The 22,486-nt window shown below is 40.0% G+C and overlaps 1 protein-coding gene across 2 annotated transcripts in view; it reads right to left on the minus strand.

Annotated features, from left to right (window-relative positions):
- Positions 1-19,687, minus strand: part of Wasl (WASP like actin nucleation promoting factor) — a 51,186-nt gene extending 31,499 nt beyond the window's left edge. For both annotated transcript variants that reach the window (NM_028459.2, NM_001167745.1), the window contains exon 1: positions 19,228-19,687. In NM_028459.2, the coding sequence (NP_082735.2) occupies positions 19,228-19,335 (108 nt within the window). In that variant the 5' untranslated portion in view covers positions 19,336-19,687. The remainder of the gene's footprint in view (positions 1-19,227) is intronic.
- Between the last annotated feature and the right edge of the window lie 2,799 nt (positions 19,688-22,486).

Here is a 22,486-nt window from a genome sequence, read left to right on the forward strand (position 1 = left end):
AGTTCCATCTCAATATGATGCTTTGACAAGGCTATTAAGCCCTACCATGGGACTTCCCAGATACTTTTAGCTTTCTGGGCTAGCTAAGAAGGCATTCTACTAAAGTATAGTTCTCTTTTTATGGTTCCCCACAGAGGCCTTGCCAGAGTTAACAAATGATAGGTAGGGGTGGTCCTCCCTGTGTTGCTCCTGCTCAGTTCTAATGAGGAAAATGCCTCCAATCAACTTCCCCAAATTGAACTATTTTCTCTGTTGGAGGAACGTAGAACGAAAGCCGTAACTCAACAAAACAGAACAAGCCCTACCAGGAAGTTTCTACAGTACGAGTTTTTCCATGCTGCTTTGCCACCAACTCTGAGTACCTGAATGATAGAACTGAGTGCAGCCTCTGCCCCCAAACAAATGCCCACCTATCAAGACTGCTCTCCTTTCCATGGCAGAGTCTGTGTTCAGGAGTTGCATGGTGGGCTGTCCTAGTCAAAAGACAATAGTTCTTAAGTAAAAGTCCCCATAATCCACCCTCTCTCAGAGGCAATTCCTCTATGCTTATGCCCCTACTGTTGAGTAATTGCAATGTGCTGACTAAACCTCTTTTAGTAAGGAGGGAGGGAAGGAGAGAAAATGGGAGCTAGTGAGTCTTCTTTTCCAGGGGACTGGTTTCTTATAAAGGATCAGGGTTGGAGTTAAGCTAACTCTTCTTTAGTGGATAGGAAATACCAAGAAATAGACGCGACAAAAAGCTACTACATGCTCCCAAACAAACGAATTCATTTTACAAAACACCGCAGTTAGAAGCTTCTGAGGGATGAGAAATGTGTTACAGAAGCAAAATAATATACAGTATTTTTTTTAAAGGGGGAAGGGGTTGTAACTAGCCTATAAGAATCCTAAGAGGCAAGTTATCATGGTTAAAAAAAAAATCTAGGAAACACCAGAATAACAGTTTGTGTCCTACAATAAAAAAGGACATTGGGCTAAGTAAATAGTGCATAAAATGTAAAGTATCCAAGTGTTTACATATACAATGTAGTCTTATCATGTAGGTGTTAAAATCAGTTCAATGAAGTATTTGGTCTACTTAAGGAAGGATAAATAAAGGGTAACTCATGTTAAAGAAAGAAATACTTTTAGCAAAATCATTAAGGATTGAAAAATTCTACACTAATTTAAATCTTTCAACCTGAAAATTATCCAAATTATATGCAACTAAAAATTTCACTATAACTAAGAAAAATATTTGCTTATTCCATTAAATAAACCAGTTTAACTGTACAACAGGGTATTATACGTGGCTTTAAAGAAAGGAAGGAAGGAAAGATTCTTCTTAAGTAATAATGAAGGTTATGTGAACCAAACAAGATGTGAAATGAAAAGGCAAGAGTATATAACAAATGTGCAGAGGATGAAACAAAGTTCTATGCATTTGCCCTAAGCAAGCATGAAGGTGAAACTAGTTCCCAGGGCCACCTTCCTAGTCCTTTTGTGTTTAAAGAGGAGAGGAACAGCTGGGAAATGCAGACAAGTAGATAAGAAACTTGTTAATTTTTACATAGCTATTTTTGCTTTAAAATCAGGTATATGTTTGGATTTTTAAAACTTAAATGACCTGTTCAAGTCACAGCATGGTATTAGTCTTGCAAAAGATCATCTTTCTGACAAACTGCAATCTAGGAAAAATTAGCATTTGAGCCTCATGCTTTGAAATTAAAAGTAAGGATTGCTTAATACCATGCTATGTTGCCACAGAAGCTACAGTTATAAGCAAGCTTTGTCTCCCAGAGGTAAAGGCCTAACCAGAACAGGTAAAAGTAAAAGTAACTGACTTTGGATTCGAATTCTGTTTGTCATTCTGCTTTATAACTCTCTATTAGCCAAGCCCTTAAATATAGCCACAGACAGGTACCTACATATATGTACAACCATGTTTAACTTGTTGGACTTCCACATAAACGATCAAAGAGGAAGGACATAGAAAAGCAATGCTAATCTGATAGCAAATAACCACATAAGACAACCTTTAATGGCCCTGACTAAGCAGCATATTCAGGCTTATAAGGGCTTGCTTTCTTCCCTTCTTTTCTTTCTTTCAACTCAGATCAGCTCCCAGTAACTTCTTGATTCGAGCAGCAATGGGTTATGACAAGCAACGTAGGGAAGCTGACCAAGAGCTGATCCACTGACCCTACTGCTGCTCAAGATTCACTGCTGCTTTATTTTGGATCCCATGAGATCTTGTGGTAGCCAATAAATTCCTTTTTGATCAAGTCAGTCAAAGTCAGTTTCATTTTGTTTTTTAAATACCTTACCTAAGACTACAGTTCTTAAAGATATTCTAAAGTACACACATTCTTTTTCTTCTCAACTCTTGAAAGAAATCAATGATAAACAAAGTGCTGCTCTACCTTTTATATATGCTGCTTGACTTGCATTTTGTATTTAGCTAGCAGGCCTAGAACAAGCAAGCTTCATACAAGAGGAAATTAAAACATGTTTACTAATATGCTCGTTGTCATACAAGGGAGTAGATTTGATATTCAAACTGCCCCATGATGGAGCCCACAATGCTCAGCCCGATTCTGTACCAACACAGAAAGTATTTACTGTCCTGCTACTTTCTAAAAGGGCCTGAGGAGACTGCAATTCTCCCCGAAGCAGTACAGCACTGTAGCAACAAAATCAGATTTACACTTCTCTTTGCCAGAGATATTATAATCGCTCCTTCAGAGATACTCTGCCTCCAGTTTACTCTGCTTCATGAATTTCTCTTGTATGATATGTATTAGTATACAAGTTCAGGTTAAAAATTACAACAGGTTTTGTATTTGGTAAATGGTGTAAAGGAAGGAAAGGAGTTAAATGGAAAACATGTTAACACCACCCCAGCCCCCAACCATGTCCCCGCTGTGGTGCTAGGCAGAGAACCCAGCGTCTCAGGCTAAGCAAGCGCACTGCCACCGAGGAAACATATCCAGGAACGGAGTGTGTAAATGCAGAAAGTGAGATTTACATCCATTTTACACTTATGATGCACTGTGCTCAATTTACTGTAGTGTTTCTAAAACAGAAATGAAACTACCTCTCTGATGTATCCTAAGATTGTTTTCTCTACAGAATTCCAAATAAAACTATTAATAACTATTTAGAATGGAACTTGTATCAAGCTGTGCTGAGAAACTTACTTGTATTTCTAAATCATTAGCCCTAGAAGAAACGGGTTTACTACAAGAGGAAATTAAAGCATGTTTACTAATCTGCTCAGTCCTAGATAAAAGTACCAACTAAAGGGCGTGGGCCCGAAAACCAAACTACCTCACGATAAACAAGAAACAAGCAAACAAAAACATTTCTGTACCAACACAGAAATATTAATCATAACCACACACAGTTCACCTACCCAGGAAGACAGCTGGCTCAACAATAGGGCACAGAAAAAAATAGTATGTCTCACCACAACTGATTTTAAGATTTAGAATAAGTATGCAATAATCAAATCAATATTATACTAACAAAAAAATTTTAAAAACACAAAATAAGAGAACAAATAAAGTCCATTAAGCAAGAAAAAGGGCTCCAAGAAAGTGCTCCAAGTCACTGAAGTAAACCTTTACAAATCGCTGTACTCAATTAGCACACTGGACAAAGTCTGTCTGCAATGAAAGACTCCTACAGTCACTGCACAGGACTCTTTTGCTGCACTCACTCTGTGTGAAAACAAAAAGGTGGTGAATAAAAAAACTAAACAGAAAAACTTAGACTCACTACACTTAATTCAGCATAGGTCAAGACATCTTAGAAATCAAAAAAAAATTTTTTAAAAGAAAATGTAGTCTTTATGATAATTAAAATGAGTAGCCAACCAAAAGATATCACTGGATGTGTTAGAAAAGACAATGTTAGATAGGAGTCAGAAACACATTTCTAAGTGCTGCCATATGTCCAAATACATTTAAAAATAGCTATAAAGCATTACAAACTGCAGAAAAGTCTATAAAGAACAAAATGCCCAAATGGTAAATAGCCATAGACATCAGCAGTCCTCAAGGGGGAATAAGTAAGAATTCACTTGGGAGACCGTTCCATATTCACTCCCAGCAACCAAATCACAGACCACAGCAAATGTTGAGGAGAGAGCAGCTGAACTAGAAGGTCAAAACTGGCAGGGCCACTGGCTGACAGTTCTTTATAAAGAGAAATATACATCCGCCCTTTGGTAACTGAATTCTTCCAGGTACTCATTAGAAACAAAGATGTACATAAAGTCATGAAACAATTATGGCAGCCTCTTCTGTAAACACTGTAAGCAACTCCACTCAAAACCATGAGAATAAGCAAACATGGGCTGGAGAGATGGCTCAGCCGTTAAAGGCTAGGCTCACAACCAAAAATATAAGAGAATAAGCAAACATGCCATAGATCAATGGACTACTAGTGAGTAAAGAATGAAAACCTAGGTAGTAACATAGATGAATCTTAAAATACGCTAAAACAAAGCCTTAATGACAAAGAAAGAAAACAATTGGATAGAAACACTTTATTTTAAGCATTAGATATTCTTAAGCTTATTTTGAAGGTAACTTACATAGTGTATCACTTCTCGTCTGCATATTTTACATCATATACATTATACTTTAACCTTTTGCATATGTGCATGCAGTATACACATTTGCATGTGTGCACACGGACACTGAAAGTTGACATTGGGTGCTGCTTTCTTCAATCCCTCTCTTCTGTATTTAATGAGACAGAGTTGAGCTTACTGACTAGTCTAGCTAGCCAGTTTGCCTCAGGGATCGATCCTGTTTCTCTTATTTCTTACTTCTCTTATCTCCCACTTCTATCAGCCCCACCCCTACCTCCACACAAAACACGAAAAAAACAAGAAAACCAAACCAAATCAAAAAAGCCACTTTCCTATAACACAATACTGTGTTGGAATGTATGGACTTAATATTTCCCTAAGGAAGCATTAAATCCACTATTAATTATGTCCTTTGGTAATGATGCGCTCACTGACACGGAACAGTCCATAAAAGAAAGGGTGAGTGTGCCTACAGGGTGTCATCTGAGAGTAAGTATGCATGGGTGTCTTTTATTTTGTAATTCATATAAAACAACGCCTCTTAAGGTCTGAACAAAACTATAAGCACTACTTCTGCATAAGATCCACAGGTTGCTAGTGCTTTGATGTTGACTTTACTCTGCATCTGCCCAGTAAATGGCAGATAAATGAGACTTCAAATGTTTAAGTAGTGAAATGACTTTTAGCAAACGTTATTTAAATAAGCAAAGTTCCTGCATATCAGCATTAATCAGGTGTCATGGTGTGCTATGATGCATTCTTTCTATACTCAGTCTTGAAATCCAGAGCATACTTCATCATACTGAGCATCTCAGTTTGAATTAACCTTTCAACTGTCTAAAGCTACATGGTTAGTGGCGATCAGGCACTATAGAGCCATCACAACAGTAAATCTTTAATGATGAACATTGTCTCCAAGGAGAAAGAAGTAATTTTAAAATAAGTCACCTGACTGCTATCAGAGCCTTTCCAGAATCTCCCAGCTGTGCATTGCATAACTGTCTGGATTACTTTAAGCTGTTTCCTAGCACTCTGTGAAGAAGCTTGTTTTTAGAAAGGAACAGGTTGGGCTGAGAGAGCTTATGGAACACTACCAAAACCAGGATAAAATGCTACACAAACACGAGTCCTCTGGTAAGAATGTACGTGAGTACATGCATGAAGTTACTGCTATCTCCACATACTGCAATAGTGAGCTCCTAACAGCCAAACTCAATTGACACTAGCCAGGTACTTAGTACGAGCAGAGCTTTGGGCCACAATAAAATTACAGTCAGAATACAATTAACCAAAGTGAGAAAAAGCCTCATAAACTTCTCTGCATCTTTCTTAAAAAAAAAAAAAAAGGAAAAACATAGTTATTATTAGATAGTTTCAAAAGTTAAGGACTCACTAAATGTGCTTCAATTTGAAGTACACATTGAAGATGAGTTCACTGAAGAATATTCTCCCATTCTAGGATAAAGACAAGAATTATAATGAACTGTCCTCAGAAATCAGGCAAACATTCAGAATCATAAAGTAATTAAAATGTTAGGAAAAACTTCCTCAACTTAGAATTCTGTATCCAGCAAACTGTTCATCAAAGGTAGTTTTTCAAATAGAAATTAAGGAAATTTGCTACCACTAAGTTTGACTTATGAGAAATGCCAAAAGTTCTTCAGAATAGGAAAATAATTAAGACCACTGTGATCATTAATTTTGGTTGTCAACTTGCTGGGGTTTAGGCTCTCCACAAAGGGCTGCCTAGCTGGCTGAGTGGGTTAAAGGCTCCAGCTGCCAAGCGTGAGGACCTCAATTCCATCCCTGGGACTCATGGTACAAAGCGTAAACCGACTCCCTCAAACTGTCCTCTGACCTCCACACCCACTGTGGCACACTCAGGACCTTTGGAAGAGCAAGCAGTCAGCGCTCTTAACCACTGAGCCGTCTCTCCAGCCTTGGACTATATCCGTAATGTAGTGAGCCTAAATAAATCTTTCCTTATGGAAATCGCTTAAAATCACAGACACAAGAAAAGGAACTAACAATAAGATATAGAGACTTTGGGTCTGGGCAAGAGCTTGTTTGAGTATCTACATTAATACCACTACATGTTATACTTGTAAATTATTTTCAATAACGTGACTTTTATTTTTAAAAAAGAAAATGAACCAAGTCAGAAAAATATTCAAATATATACAAAGAATGCTAAATAGAAAATGTAATATATTATTAATTTATACAACAAAAGAAAATAATTTGATTAGTAAAAGAAACATATTCAATGGTGACAGCTTTTAAACAATGATTATAGCTTTTTAAAAAAAATTTATTAGATATTTTCTTTATATACATTTCAAATTTCAAATGCTATCCCGAAAGTTCCCTATACCCTCCTCCTCCCGCTTCTAGGCCCTGGCATTCACCTGTACTGGGGCATATAAAGTTTGCAATACCAAGGGGCCTCTCTTCCCAGTGACGGCTGACTAGTCCATCTTCTGCTACATATGCAGGTAGAGACTCGAGCTCTGGGGGTACTGGTTAGTTCATATTGTTGTTCCACCTATAGGGTTGCAGACCCCTTTAGCTCCTTGGGTACTTTCTCTAGCTCCTCCAATGGGAGCCCTGTGATCCATCCAATAGCTGACTGTGAGCATCTACTTCTGTTTGCCAGGCACCGGCATAGCCTCAAAAGAGACAGCTATCAGGGTCCTTTCAGCAAAATCTTGCTAGTGTATGCAATGGTGTCTGCGTTTGGAGGCTGATTATGGGATAGATCCCCAGGTATGGCAGTCTCTAGATGGTCCATCCTTTCTTCTCAGCTCCAAACTTTGTCTCTGTAACTCCTTCCATGGGTGTTTTGTTCTCTATTCTAGGGAGGAACAAAGTATCCACCCATTGGTCTTCCCTCTTCTTGAGTTTCATGTGTTTTGCAAATTGTATCTAAGTTTCTGGGCTAATATCCACTTATCAGTGAGTGCATATCAAGTGGCTTCTTTTGTGATTGGGTTACCTCACTAAGGATGATAGCCTCCAGATACATCCATTTGCCCAAGAATTTCATAAATTCATTGTTTTTAATAGCTGAGTAGTATTCCATTGTGTAAATGTACCACATTTTCTGTATCCATTCTTCTGTTGAGGGGCATCTGGGTTCTTTCCAGCTTCTGGCTACTATGAATAAGGCTGCTATGAACATAGTGGAGCATGTGTTTTTATTACCAGTTGGAACTTCTTCTGGGTATATATGCCCAGGAGAAGTATTGCTGGATCTTCCTCAGAAAATTGATTATAGCTTTTTAAATAAGTAAAAATAGTGTTGTGGCAATGTGAATGAGAATGGCCTCCAGAGGCTCATGTATTTGAACACTTGGACCCCAGTTGGTGGAACTGCTCTGGAAAGGCCTTGTTGGAGGTACTGCACTGGGGGGTTGGGGGAGGGGGAGTTTGAGATTCCAAAGGCCAACCCATCTCTCCCCCTCTCTCTGCCTTCAACTTGTTGGTAAGATGTGGCCTTTCAGCTACTGCTGTCATGTTCCTCACCATGATGGCCACAGATCCATCCTCTGAAACTGTAAGCAAGCCCCAATTAAATACTTTCTTTTTTAAGTTGCCTCGGTCATGGTGTCTCTTCATAGTAAAAGAACAGTAATTAAGACAGCAGCAAATTATATGGGGGTGACAGCACATGCACTCAGTATATGTGAATGTGTACCAACATAAAATATTTTAAAACATCAAAAATATAAAATTAGTTAAACTTTAGAATACTTGGCATTCATTAAAAAGTCCCAAGCATACCAGGAAAAAAAAAAAAAAAAAAAAGGCAAGAACATAGCTCCACTAGAGACCAAAGCCAGTCAGAAAAATTGGCCTTAGTATACAAGGACATCATATTTTATTCCATATACTAAACTAGATATATTAGCCAGTTGTGGTGGCAAAAGCCTTTAATCCCAGCACTTGAGAGGCAGAGGTGCTGAGGCAGAGAGGCAGAGGCAGGAGAATCTCTTTGAGTTCAGGGCCAGATGAAATATTAGAGACATAGTAATAAGTACTATATACTAAGTGAGAGGAAAAAAGAAAGAGCCCAGCAGTCATGTACAGGACACCTTAGCACATGTGACTGACGTTTATGAGGGCAGGGTAGCATTAAAAACAATGTCTGACATTTTTCTAAAGTCACAAACTAGTGTAAATTATATGCCCAAGAAATAAACAAAAATCAGCACAAAAACATTAAACTATACAAAGGAACATCATTAATAGATTTCTCAAAAATATAACTAGTAACAGAAAAATCTGAAAAGCAGTCAGAAAGACATATTTTGTGTGGGGGAAAAAAAACCCTCACTTTTCCAGATATTAAGGATAACTACTATCATGCCTACAAGAAACACATACCAGAAATAAAGACACTGAGACTAAGGAAGGAAGAATGAAAAGGGACTATAACTCCATGCTAAAAGGAAGCTGCAGTGGTAGTATTTTCAGACAAAGCTGATTTTTGATAAAAGTATTCTGAAGCATAGAGGTTACTTCACAACGGCAAAAGGGTCAATTCAACATGACATAACAAGTGTAAATACTTACACACCTAAGAGTTCTAAAATATTTGAGGCAATAAAAAAATTACATAAAGCAGCTTTAAATTAGCAAGGGTAAAGCAGACTTGAACACTATTGGTCCAATCTGATATACTATAACATGAGTGAGAACCCATGATATAGTACTTAGAAGAAAACATGTAGCAATCATTTTTTACTTAAAAAAAATACTTGTTTTTATCTTATGTGTACTTGGCTGTGAATGTATGCTTGGATATCATGTGCTTTTAGAAGCTCAAGGTCAGAAGAGGGCACTGGATCCTCTAGAACTAGAAACACAGGCAGTTGTAAGCTGCCATATGGGTGCTGGGAATTGAACCCAAATCTTCTGCAAGAGTAGTAAATACTCTTAACTGATAAGCCAGCTTTCTGCCCCAAAATCACTTTTTAAAAATAACAGTACAGGCATCAATTAGTTCAATAATTGCTACGATAAGAAAACCTAGAAGATGCAAATTAAGCACAAGGAAACAACAGGACCAGAATAGAAGTCAATAAAATAGAAAACAAAACAGTAGTATCAATCAATAAAACTAAAATCAATGAAACTAGAAGCCAATTGTTTCAAAAGATAATAATAGTGATCAATCTTTTACTTAGAATGACTGGATGATAGACATATAATGGTGAAGAGTCAGCGCCTTTAAAATAATGTAGGAAAGGATGAGGGGAGATACAGAGCAATCAGGATGGGCTGTCTGTCTGTAGATAGCCATGGTACCTGTTAATCGGTTATTGTAGTCTGCTTTTCATCCATTTAAGACTCCAAATTAAAAAAAAAAAAAAACTCTTAAAAAGCATGGGATAGATATATCTGTTTTTCATACAACTGCTTTTAGAATGCAGATATACATAGAGATGTGTAGATATGCATAAAAAAGGATGGGAGTCAAGCCACCGAGAAGAAAGATCTTCATGAGGAGCCTAATCCATACAGGGGGAAAGCAGGAAGAATGCTGTTAACTCTAGGCAGTGCAGTGTCTGTATACACACATGCACGCTTAAATATTATTTAAACAAGTATATCTGAGCGATATTTTTTGTACTTAAAGAAATGTCTAGTGCCTAAGAAAATAACAAAACTGCAAAGGAAATCTGAATTTTAATTATCAATTTGGTATAAATCAAGCTATATCATCATTGTAAAACTATACTCACTGAAGACAAGTAGCAAGCAAATGAAAGAAACAGAAGAGAATATAAAACTAGCTTTAAGTTCACCTGAAAACCCAAAAATTTGAAGTACCATTTTCAAAAGGTAAAACATAAATTAGTAAATATATTAAATAAAAAATATTGATATAACAAGGCAGGTCATCCAAGGCCCTAGATAGATCCGCGTCTTGCTTCAACAGTGTTTCTACAGAACAGACACGGGGACTCCCTCCTTTTACACTTTCAGCTGCCTTCCACTCTCTCCAGCAGCACCTTCTTGCCAGCCCCAGAACCAGTCCCCATCATAGGTGAGGTTATGTCCCACACTGTGCATCACTGATGATCAGAGGCCACAGTAACTGCTGGTTCTTCTGTACCTTCAGGCAACCTACAGCTGCCTCTCTGGGCTGCCGCCATCTCTTCCTAACCGCCTGAGAAAGAGCTTCAGGGTTGTCAATACAAGAACAGAACAGCTGGTGGCTGGGCTGCTGAGGAAGTGCAGAAGCCTTCTCAAGACTGACTGGGGGCAGAACTAGGGCGCTGGAGAACCTGAACCAGGGCTTTCTGGATCTTCTTGCCCTGGGTTCTGACCTAAGGGTCTCTCATTTCTACAACTTCTGTAAGGGGCACTTCCAAGAAGATGGGAGTGGCTAGGCCCCAGCTGTCCCTGGGGAAGTTTAAGTACTACCAGAAGTCCTGGAAGCCTACCAGAGGCTCCTGTGCTCTATAGCAGTCAGCTGACATCTGAGTCTCTCCTACCACTAAACAACTCTGTAAATGCTCTGGAGCCCCTCACCTCCCAAACCTTGAATCAAATGAAAATAAAGCTTTTGAAACAGAGGGGGGAAAAGATATAAGACTGCAGTAACACCCACAGGAAAATTTAGTATTTATTCAGTGACCATTTGCATAATGATAATGTTAGCAAAAGGTAAACCACAAATTACCAAAATACTATGATATGAACTATTATTCAATACCAATCAACAGTTCTTCCAAATTACTAAGAGGAAATAAATGGCCTAAGAAGACTATGTGTGCTCAACAGATATGAAAGCTGTTCAGTTTCACTAAATCTACAAAACAAACAATGAGATTCTTTCACCAGTAAGACATTTTTAAAATGCCGGCCACTGATGAAAAGGTAGTTTCTAACAATTGTGTGGAGGACAGGACTGATTAGCAGTTATCTGCCCACGTGGTAATGCTTGTGTCCTAGCTTTAGTTCTTATAATTTATTCTATATAAATACTGGAAAGGGCACATTTGGATGTTTATCATATTACAAAAACTTTCCTTTGAAAGTCAAAAAACATATTGATATCAAGCTGAATTGTGTCCTCTTGAAAGTTACATTGAAATACTAACCCTCACACCTGTGAAGGCAATCCTATTTGGAAAGGCGGGCCTTTAAGTCATTAAGGCTGGCCCTAACGCAGTATGACTGGTGTTCTTGTAAGTGGAGAAGACAGAATGAGTACAACATGCCATGTTATTTGTAAAGGCAAACACTGGATGGAGTCAAGGAACCTTAAGGATTGCTAGTAGCTACTAGAAGTTGGAAGACGGGTATGAAATAGATTCACGCTCCGTTTCTCCAGAAGAAACAAATTCTGCTGGTCCTTTGATTTGAGATTTCAATCTAAAACAATGAGAGAATACACTGTTCTATAAGCTACCTGGTTTTATGGTACCTGGCTAAATATAGCATCTATTTATTAATAGAGACCAATAAATTCCATATAACTATACCTTCATACAATGTAGCAGAATGGCATTAAATGAAAGAATAAAAGAATGAAATAGGTATAAATGGACAAGGAAACATACCTCTAGCATAAAAAGGATCTGTGTAATATATAAAATACTCTTTGGTTTTATTTTTTGGTAAATTAAGCATCTCGCTAGTCCTTCAATTGCTTATGGAAAACACTTGTGATCACTTATCTTCTGTGTCCCTTCACTGGGTTTGGAATGACTTAGGAGAGATTCTGGGAGTGCCTGTGAGGGCATTTCCAGACAGCTTTAATGGAAGAAGGCAAAACCATCCTAAATGGGCAGTAACAACCATGGGCGAGGGGGTCATGAACTGAATAAACATCACAAAAGGAGAAAGTGAGGCAAGAAGTAACCTCTGGGCAGCCTATGCTCACTCCCTCTGCCTCACTGGCCTGCTAGCACAGCTCTGACCGCTGCCATGCTCGGTGATGAGCCACACCCTCACACTGTGAGCCAAAATAAACGTTTTGTTTTGCGAGTTGCTTTTGTCAGGCATTTTGTCACAGCAGCCGGAAAAGTAGTATGTCATCCTGCTCCAGTGCTGGCCAAGTCACACAAGGACTACACTGTTCCCCTCGGTAACCGTGAGACCTTTCAATATTCAATCATCAATAGTATATAAAGATTTGATTTTTTTACTTTTAAAATTTGGAACTACAGGTCTGGTAAGTATTTTGTCTGTAAATAATCCCAGCTTTTTCAAACCTAAGATGAATGTTTAACTTTGTAAATAAAGACTTTGATACTGTTCCCAAGCATACAGCTTTGTGATAACCCCAACACAGTATCATGCATTCCTGGACTCCCTTACCACGTCCCCTTTGCTTCAATCTAGCAAGTCTTTCATGAGCGTTCCTTCTACAGATGTGATTCCTTTAGCAATCTTCAATGACAAACTGAAAGTCTAAACACATTCCTACCACAAAGGAACCCTAGAGTCCAGAATACTGAAATGGTAATGAGAATTAAACTATAAACTTACTACATATTTTTCACTTGACTCTACTTTCTAAAGGGAGTTTTCCTATTTCCGGCCAACCTGAAAGCCAGAACCTTCCTTATGTTAGGCCAGTTATCACCGTATCACATATTTATACAGAAAATTAAAAAGTGAGGTTAGAGTGCCATTTATTTTTTACTACCATTTATTACCATTAAAATGATGGAATCATCTGGTTCTCTAAGTTATTGATAGTGATGCGATAAACAAGGTTTATTCTTGTTATGCACCATTTATGAATACAGTCGAAGATACCAAACAGCTTCTATTTAATAACTAATACCAGTTAAAGAATTACTATTTTAGGTTATTTGTAAACCAGTAAAAAGTTATATTTACAAATAACAGTGCACACCTTATAAAGGTAAATAAGAATGCACTGACTTGTGTTGCTTCCAGAATCTTTATAGTAAATATAATACTAGGTTGTTAAATATGGGAAGAAAGCTGCAACTTTTAGAGCTACAAAATATTATGTAACAAAGCTCTTTTAAAATTATTTTTTCTACCTAAAATTGAAAAAGCAAGCACTATGCTTCCATTAAAATCATTTATTTAAAAAACTGTGGAATATGGACAGAAAAAAAATGAAATATTATCAACATGTATTTCATTTGAATCTTACTCTTCCCAGGTTTTATAACTTGAAATATACCATGCCTTACACCCTAACAGTTAGGCTGTCACAGTTACACATCTGCAGTCCCTAACTCTGGAGTTAGAGGCACAAGACCAGGAATTAAAGTTCACTCGCACCTACATCCTAAGTTTGAGACTAGTCTGCACTATATTTATTGACCTTGTCTCAATAAATACATACGTATTCTGTTTCTGAACATACAATATTGACTACACGATAGAAGCTGTTCAGCGGCACCACAGGAGGCAACTCACTCTTCAGAACGTCAGCCAACATTTTCTAACACAGGTAATAAGGAAGGTCCTAGGTCATCTGTATTATTCCAGCAGACTTCATTTTATTTCTCCACTCAACAAGTTTGTATTCATTGTAAGTAGTATTTTAAAGCTGAAGGATAACTTTTGGAATGGTGTATTTTAAGTAAAATACTCAACACTGTCCATAACAGAGGAACAAACCAGTGGCAGAGCAAAGGGGCAGGGACGGGCTTAAGAAGAACAAGGATGAGCCTCCTTAAAGAGGTCTGCTGAAAGGTTCTTCTTTATAGGATTCATACTTGACTGACTTAACAAAATCGCTACAACTGATCTAAAATGTTTTTGCCATCAATGGGAATGAACACTGAGTAATTTCAGTAACAATTCTCTTCACATGCTTCTACAAATCCCTAAAGTACTTCATAGGTGGCACCCATTCTAACTGAAATTCTTTAAAACCCCTTAGTAAGACCGTTCTATAGATCTAGATGCGACAGTTGGGAAATGTGCCCACTCTACAGAACAAAGTAGGCTCTAATCTTCCCTTCTGTCATAATTTGGTCCTTATCTTCTTCCCACCACAGAGGAGGGCACTTTTCATGGTTGTATATTCCTAATCCAGTGAATTTTAGCTTTCTTTCCTCATTGCTCAAAGTGAAAGGCATATCCTACTTTATTCTACCACCCTTCCCTTAATTATTGCAGGCCATCATCAAGAAGATATTAGCTTAGCAGGGGAATGAAACCACTTTGCTTAATGAAGAAACTGAACTCAGGTAATAGTATCTGTCAAGAATATGAAGTTTTTCACAACTTGATCAAGCAGTGAGAAATGCTGACTAGGCTCCTAAGACTGAATCTAATGACCAATTATAATTATTCAATCAAGAAGTATGTGGCCGGGCGTGGTGGCGCACGCCTTTGATCCCAGCACTTGGAGGCAGAGGCAGGCGGGTTTCTGAGTTCAAGGCCAGCCTGGTCTACAGAGCGAGTTCCAGGACAGCCAGGACTACACAGAGAAACCCTGTCTCGAAAAACCAAAAAAAAAAAAAAAAAAAAAAAAAAAAAAAAATTATGCAATGTGAAAATTATAGAAAAATACCAAGATGTTAGGTCCATCTCCTAGAACTGCATACAAAGTGAGGAAACACAATTTAACTAATGAAGATGAGTAATAAAAACAGGGGCTGAGGAAGTAAAAGAAATTAAGGCAAAACTCTTCCTGATTAAGAAAAGAATCTAGCAATCACTAATAGTTAAAAACAAAACAAGGAAATAAACCAAGCAAACAGGTGAGTATGGCAGGGGAAAAGAAGGCCAATCCTCACCAGTCTCAAACCATTCAGAAAGGGGGCTAGACACAAGTGGCCACAGGTTTTACTTTCCACGCTCCTTACTGGGAACTACATATATGAAACTCCACATGGATGAAGAAGGGTGAATGCGCACGTGCCTTACACAAGTTAGCTATTACTCCACCTGAAAGTCAGCAGTCCCTTAACATAAGGTAAGTGAATCTTGCTCTTGAAGTGTATGAGACTATCCTTCCAGGGAGTGATACCACTACAACTATTAACTCCATGCCAGTTATAACACATACTCACTTATTACATTTCACTTTAAATGAAATCCTAATTTCCATAAAGTCTACTTATTGAAACTATACCATAGCAACAGATTTCTAAGAGTCATTTCTTCCATAAAACGAATTATTTCCAGAAGATGAGAAATGTATGTGCCTACATACTTCTCTGCTCTCCTTTAATGTCGGCCTTTGCTGCAGTTCCCTTGCCTCACCCTCTACATCTAAGTGGGACTTAATCATTCTAAGAGTCCTTTGAATTCTCTACCTATAAACTGCTTTAGTTCAGGCTCATTATTATTTTACAGGGGCATCTACAAACACCTTCGGGATGTCCTATGTCATCCCTCTCACAATCCATAGTTCATTTCTACACTGCCTTCACCTTACCCAAGTATCCTGTCAAAGTGAGCCCTGACCTGTATGTGGCTCACCACTAACAATGCTTCCTCAACTGTACCTGTCTCTTAGTTATGGAATGTGCCTTGACATCTTAAGACAAAGAACTGCTGCAGTCAAAGAACTTGTTTTAACTTTAACTCACAAAACTCAAACTCCAGCAAAAGAAAGCCTATGATTGTCAATGTGGCATCCAATGTTTCCAATGGGACAATTCTAGAATTACCCACAGAAATAAACTTCTACTCTCAAATTGTAGTATACATTCAAATCTTCCCACTAACCTGGATTTAAAAAAAAAAAAAATCAAGCTCTACCTCAGACCTAGGAAACCTAATTATCAAGAAATTGAACCTACCCACACATGTCTAATATTTCTACAGTGATTCCAATATATACATGAATGTGGAAATACAGGCAGAATCCCTGTTCCCTAGCAAACTCTTATTTTCCAAGTCCTTTCTTGTCATTTATCAACCTAGTTAGCACCTGTTAATCTTGCTCAGATGTTGCCCACTCTATCAAACTTTCCCTTTACTCTCCCATCACCCAATAGTTCTCCATCTGTTTCTAAGAAGTTTTCAGAGATTTAGATATACTCCCTACCAGCATGACCACTACATGAGACAGCATTCTAACTTTACAGGTAGGAAAAGCAAAGACAGAGCAGGAAAGTAAAGAGGCTTGTTCAAATTGACCCGGAGCTTAAACCCACACTGCCTGACTAGACTACAAAGCTATCTTGTCGGTCTTGTAAAGGACTGACTGACTGACTGACTCATCAGTTTACGTGTTGTTTCCCTCTTCAAACACCAAGTTCCCTGAGGGCAAGCATCAATTTTGATTTTTGACCTCAACATCCAATTACCCAATGCAGGTTTGTTCGATGAAAGAAGGAATGAAGAACTTACTTAAAATCTGGCACCATATAATGGTTTCATTTCTTAACTTTGTAGATAGAGCTCTCAATGTATCTGCTTATTATATTTGTTCTGACCTGTAAATTTGCTGCTTGATTTATGAGAATGCATTTATTTCACTGTTGCTTTAAACTACAAAACAAACAAACAAACAAAACAAAACAAACAAAAAAACCCTCTGAGCAAAGCCTATTAGGATTATTCCATAACACCAATTTTACATTGCTCTCTATTAAGCCAAAGGCTTCATATTTTACAGTAATTTTCACAAGAAAGCAACAACAATGTGGTTTTAAGTTACTGCAATTCAAAAGGTAAAGTTGATTAATAATATATGATGTAAAGAAATTGAGCACTGACTACTTGTAACCATTTCAGTAACCCACTTATGCTTACAGTGAGCCGTGTTATCTTTGTCTATCGAAATATACTCCCACATCTGTCATTTCCTTGAAACCCTGGGTAAACACTACAGTAAGCTCTGAGCAACGCATATACTAGAACACAAATGAATGTCTGCCATGCCTGAAGTTCACGGGCCTGGTATGTGAACACAGTGAGCTACTTAATGTTTGATAGACTGTACACTAAAGGTACTAGACCAGCAAAGATGACCTCTACCCTGCTTGCAGGCAGCTCATATTAAAATAAAAATAAAATAAAAAGATTTCCCTAAACTGAAAATTATGCAAAAATTAATGCTGCTTTAAGAAATTTACATTTTATTTCTATTAATTTTATGTAAAAAATGAAGTAGTTATTCCTTTAACACCACTTTGAGAGACAAATCAATAAGGGGAACAAAATCCTCACCAAACAACATGATGTAGTGGAAAGTACAAAGTAACTGGGCATATAGTTCCAGTTACATTCCTAAATTACTATGTGACTTGGGGCCAAGAGCTCCATTTTCTCATTTGTTTAAAGAACTATAGAGGACAGACTTGGTTCATCTTTAAAGTAAATTTTCTCCCAAACTCTTTTTCTTCTTTTTTTGAACCACTGTTTTCTACTTTAGTCAGTGAACGCAGTGTTCTTTAAAGTCTAAATTTTAGAACAAGAAATACATCTTAAGTCCGATGGAATGATTTGGTTTCCCAAAGTCGATATGAACAGTCAGATCATGAAGTTAACAATTAATCTGGTAACTTTCCAGAAACTGTCTCCTCTTAACTTCTTCAGCAGGTGTAGTCTGATTCTGACATCTCCAACATTGCCAAGGGAGGATATGAAATGGTTCAGCTCGGCTGAAACTTCTCTGGGTGTTTCCTGGGTTCCAGAGGCACAGGCTCTGTGAGAGCTAGCAAACACGGCAGAAAGGGAGCCGGCTAGCATTCCAACAATCCCCCTTTCAACTCAGTCACCTCAGGAAGATCAAGATAAGGCCTTCACCCAGAGAACCTCCCCACCCCAGAAAGGCCTGCAGCCAACGTAATGAATGCTTCCGTCAATAACACCCATTCCCCTTCCCACAGAACTGCTTGCTCCCAATCCGCCATCTGGGGTTGGAATGGGCCTCCTCACAGCACCAAACTCAGAACCACTTTTGATCCCAAAGGCCGTGAGCTATTAGAAACTGTCGCTTCCCTACGCATGGCTTGGGAGCGAACAGCACCCTACACCCCACCCCACAACGCCAGGGAGGAAAAGAAAAACCCACAGTGGGGCGGAGAGCAGAAACTAGGCCTAGTTTCTGCTGGAGAAATAAACCCCGTTTTTGTTTTTTTGTTTTTGTTTTTTGCAATTGGGAGCAGGCGCATTTCCTGCCCTTGCTCTGATCCTAAGTGTCCATGAACCTGCACTGCACTTTATTCTCTCCCGGAATCCTTAAGGCGGACCGAAAATCCAATTCGCTTCTTTCCCCATCTATTCATTCCTAAAACCTCTAGCATTGTTAAAGAAGATAACCCAGATCCAGAAGTGGGAAGTGAAGCAAGGGCCAATGCTGGGATCCTGTCCTGAGATCTTAAGCTGCTGATGCACGAACAAAATCCCCTTGTGGTCTAGAGTAAAGTTTGAACCTGCAGCAAGGGCACGGACCCGGCCCGGCCCGGCGGACCTGGGCTACTGGGCAGGCCTATGGAGGTGACACTCCCTTGTTCTCCAGCAGCTGGGGGAGGTGGCTCCGGGCCGGGCAGGCCTGCACCCGGAGAGCTGGGTGAGGGGAGCCCCAGGGCCCGGGAGGCTGGAGGCCTGGCCCGCAGCAGCACCCCAGCCGTGCCGAGCCTGCCCCCCTTCTCCCTCCTACCCTTGAGTCCCGTTCCCCCCCAGCCCGAACCCGCCAGTAGACGTTGGGGGGTGGCGACAGGGGGGTCTCGGCTACTGACCACACATTTCTTGCCGAGGAAGGAGAAGAGAGACTCGTTCTCTTGCGGGGTGAGCAGCAGGGAGCCCACGTTGGTGACCCTCCGCGGGGGCTGCTGGCCCGAGCTCATGGTGTCGCCGGTGGGGTGGAGCGTCCAGGGTCGTCACTTCTGGCGGCGGGCGAGCACTCGGGTCCCACTCTGGGTGACAGGGGCGCGAGCCGGCGGTCACAGCCGCAGCATCCCGTCGTCGCTCCTCCGGCGCGCGGAGGCCGAGGGAAGGAGATGACGGCGGGCGCCCTCGGGCCGCGCGCCGACAGGGAAGCTCCGGGCTCCCGCCCTGCTCAGCTCCGGCTGGATGGTCGTTGTCCTAGCACTCCGGCGGCTGCGCTAAACTCCCTACTCCTCCAGTCCTCTGGCGGCGGCGGCGGCAGCGGCGGCGGCGGCAGCCGCACAATCCAACATGGCAGCGGGGGCGGGCGAGACCACGGGACGCGGGACGCGGGGGAGAGCGCCGGAAACTCGGCAAGGCGGGACACCCCCTCGGTTGCTGCGTGCCGGGGCGTGTCCTACCCAGGCCCCGCCCCTTCCGGAAGCGGCAAGGCTCATCCCGGTTGAGGTCTTGTTGCAGGCTAGTCGCCCCCACCAATGACCACCGCGCGCGTGCGCAGACTCAGAGCGAGGCAGGGCTGGCGGGTCTCCTACACTGACTGCCGAGCCGGACGCCCCCTTGCAGCAGCGCCCACCTTTGCGGAGCGTCGGGTCCGCGTAGCCAGTGTTTGTTAGGCATCGAAGCGAGACTCTCAGGCCGCCTGTCAGGGAGATCTAGTTTAGCTGGAGAGAAAGGTCGGCCGGCGTAGTTTCGGTCAGAGCCGCAGGTGCCTCGGGTTTCTGGATCTTAGTCCCGGCCGCCAACGGGGCGTGGAGGGACATTGCTAAGATCAGGATAGACATCTTCAGAGATGTCAAAAACAGAATCGCAAAAGGCGTCCACCACCCGCCTGGCGGATCTCGTGGGATAGGTGTGTGTAGTTTTTTCCTTGCCTTGTGAATTGGAAACTACCCCTCTCAATCTTTCTCTATCTCAAGTTGGAAGCACCTTGTCTCTTTAATTCAGGATGAATGCACGCGTTTGGGAATGTCGTGTAGGAATACACCTTACCTCTTTTTTCCTTACGAGTTAATTTCATGGCTCTGTATTCTAGGTGCAGGGACCTAGGGCCTGGTGCATACTCAGCCAGCTGAGCAATATTCCCAGCAGAAGTAAATAATGAGAATTCATTACTGTGTTTCATAATATTAAAGGTTAGTATAAAATCATTGGTTGAAAACTAAAAAGCTTTAATTTAAAAAAATTGGAATATAGAGATGATAAACCAGATTACAGCGAATTCTATAAAATGTACATCCTACTATTAACATTAATCATACAACGTATCACATAAGTTGTACTAACGATGTTTGCTAATTACCTAGTTCTAATTAAACAGTTGCATATTCAACTTTTATGACAAACTCTGGTAAATTTCTGATAGCTCTCAATACATTGATAAACTATTACCGACGAACTGAAAACAAAGCTGTAAAGCTGCCTATAATGCACATAATGAAATTGGGTGATGAAGAGCAAGCCTACAACAGAGGATGTGCGAATATACTCTTAGGAGTTCTCACATAGTATATGGATATCTCAAATTATGTTAATGTTAACGGAAAAGATAATCTTTAAAAGTGGCAAAACTTTTTAAAATAGTAGGTTTGTGAAAGGCACCATTTGAAGTACAAGAAATGTTTGAACCGTGGGGCTAAGAAACCTGGAAGATGAGTCAGTTTATGATTTGTTAAAAATGCACCTCTTATCAACTGAAAGCATGGTGACAGCCAAGATCATCACAAGTTCTTGAGAAATGTTTCAGCCCTGACATTTTCAAACTCGAACACTTCCTTATCCAAAAACATAGGCTGCGGTTGGTTCAAGGTTGAAGTTCCAGTTAGACGGTTGTTTAAATACATCCGGGAATTGCTTCTCTGTCTCAGGTTCCTCATCTGTAAAATAAAATCACTGTTTCATGGAGGTAGTATAGTGGAACTTGGGACAGTTAGACCTACTTTAAAAATGTAGAGAGAAAACCATGTGCTAGTGTACCTGATACACAGTGAGTACCCACGGCCTGTCTCCCTTTTCACCATCTTTGCTAGTGGTCTGCTATGTATATCTTTGTCTTAGAGGATCAAGTATTGAAGCATGTATTTTTACATCTATTTTATATAAGCCTGATTTTTCAAAAACCTTTAATTCACAGCCTTACACAATTCTCAAATCTATGTCCATGAGTTTAGAACATATTCTTTTTCTTAGTGATCAGGCTACAGATTTTGCCAGATTGTTTTAGTCCATTTTGCTAAAGTAACCAAACTGCTAATATTATAATTGTAGACAGGCCTGTTAATTAGTAAAATCCAAGAAGCTAGATAGGACCTAGACCAGAGAATGACTGCTTAATGTGCACAAGGTCCTGGATTCTATTCTCTCTCATTTCTCTCTCATTTCTCTCTCTCTCTCTCTCTCTCTCTCTCTCTCTCTCTCTCTCTCATGTGAGTGCACGAGAGTGCATGCAAGAGCACGCGCGCGCACGCGCGCGCACACACACACACACACACACACACCACAAACAACAAAGCCCAAAAAAGCAATTAAAACTATTTTAAGAATGTGTGTAGGGAGGTGGCATAGGAGGGGTTGGAGGAAGGATGCCTGGGTGGGGCTGGAGGGAGGGCAGGGGGAAAGTGATGTAATTTTATTTTCATTTTAAAATGTACACAAAATTAGAATGAACATTTTTTAAACTAAAAATACCAGCTCTCACTGACCACCAAACTGCTTTGAAAATAGATATGAGAGAAACAAAAAAAACCAAAAAACTGTGGCCTGGTATGTGTTTCCAGACCTCTTAGGAGAGACCGATTGGGTTCCAGTCTACTAGCCTGTGCTTCTTTGAATTGTCTGCTCTTTTCCTCCTCAAGAAATCTCGAGGCCTTACCTCAGTACAGCTTTCACTCACTGCTGTCTGTTTTCTTTAGACTTGAAGATTAAAAAATGTCATTATCATAATGCTTTTTCCTTAATCCCAATTTATTTATTTATGTCTTCCACAAATCTTAAATATAGTGCCTTGTCCACAAAACTTCAGCTTGAGTTCTTATTTCTAGCCTCCCCACCCCCACCTCAGGGCTTTCCCCAATACCTTGATAGTCATAAAGCAAGAAAATGTAAGTGTGAACA

This window comes from Mus musculus, chromosome 6 (genome assembly GCF_000001635.26).
Source record: "Mus musculus strain C57BL/6J chromosome 6, GRCm38.p6 C57BL/6J".
Classification (NCBI taxonomy): Eukaryota; Metazoa; Chordata; class Mammalia; order Rodentia; family Muridae; genus Mus; species Mus musculus.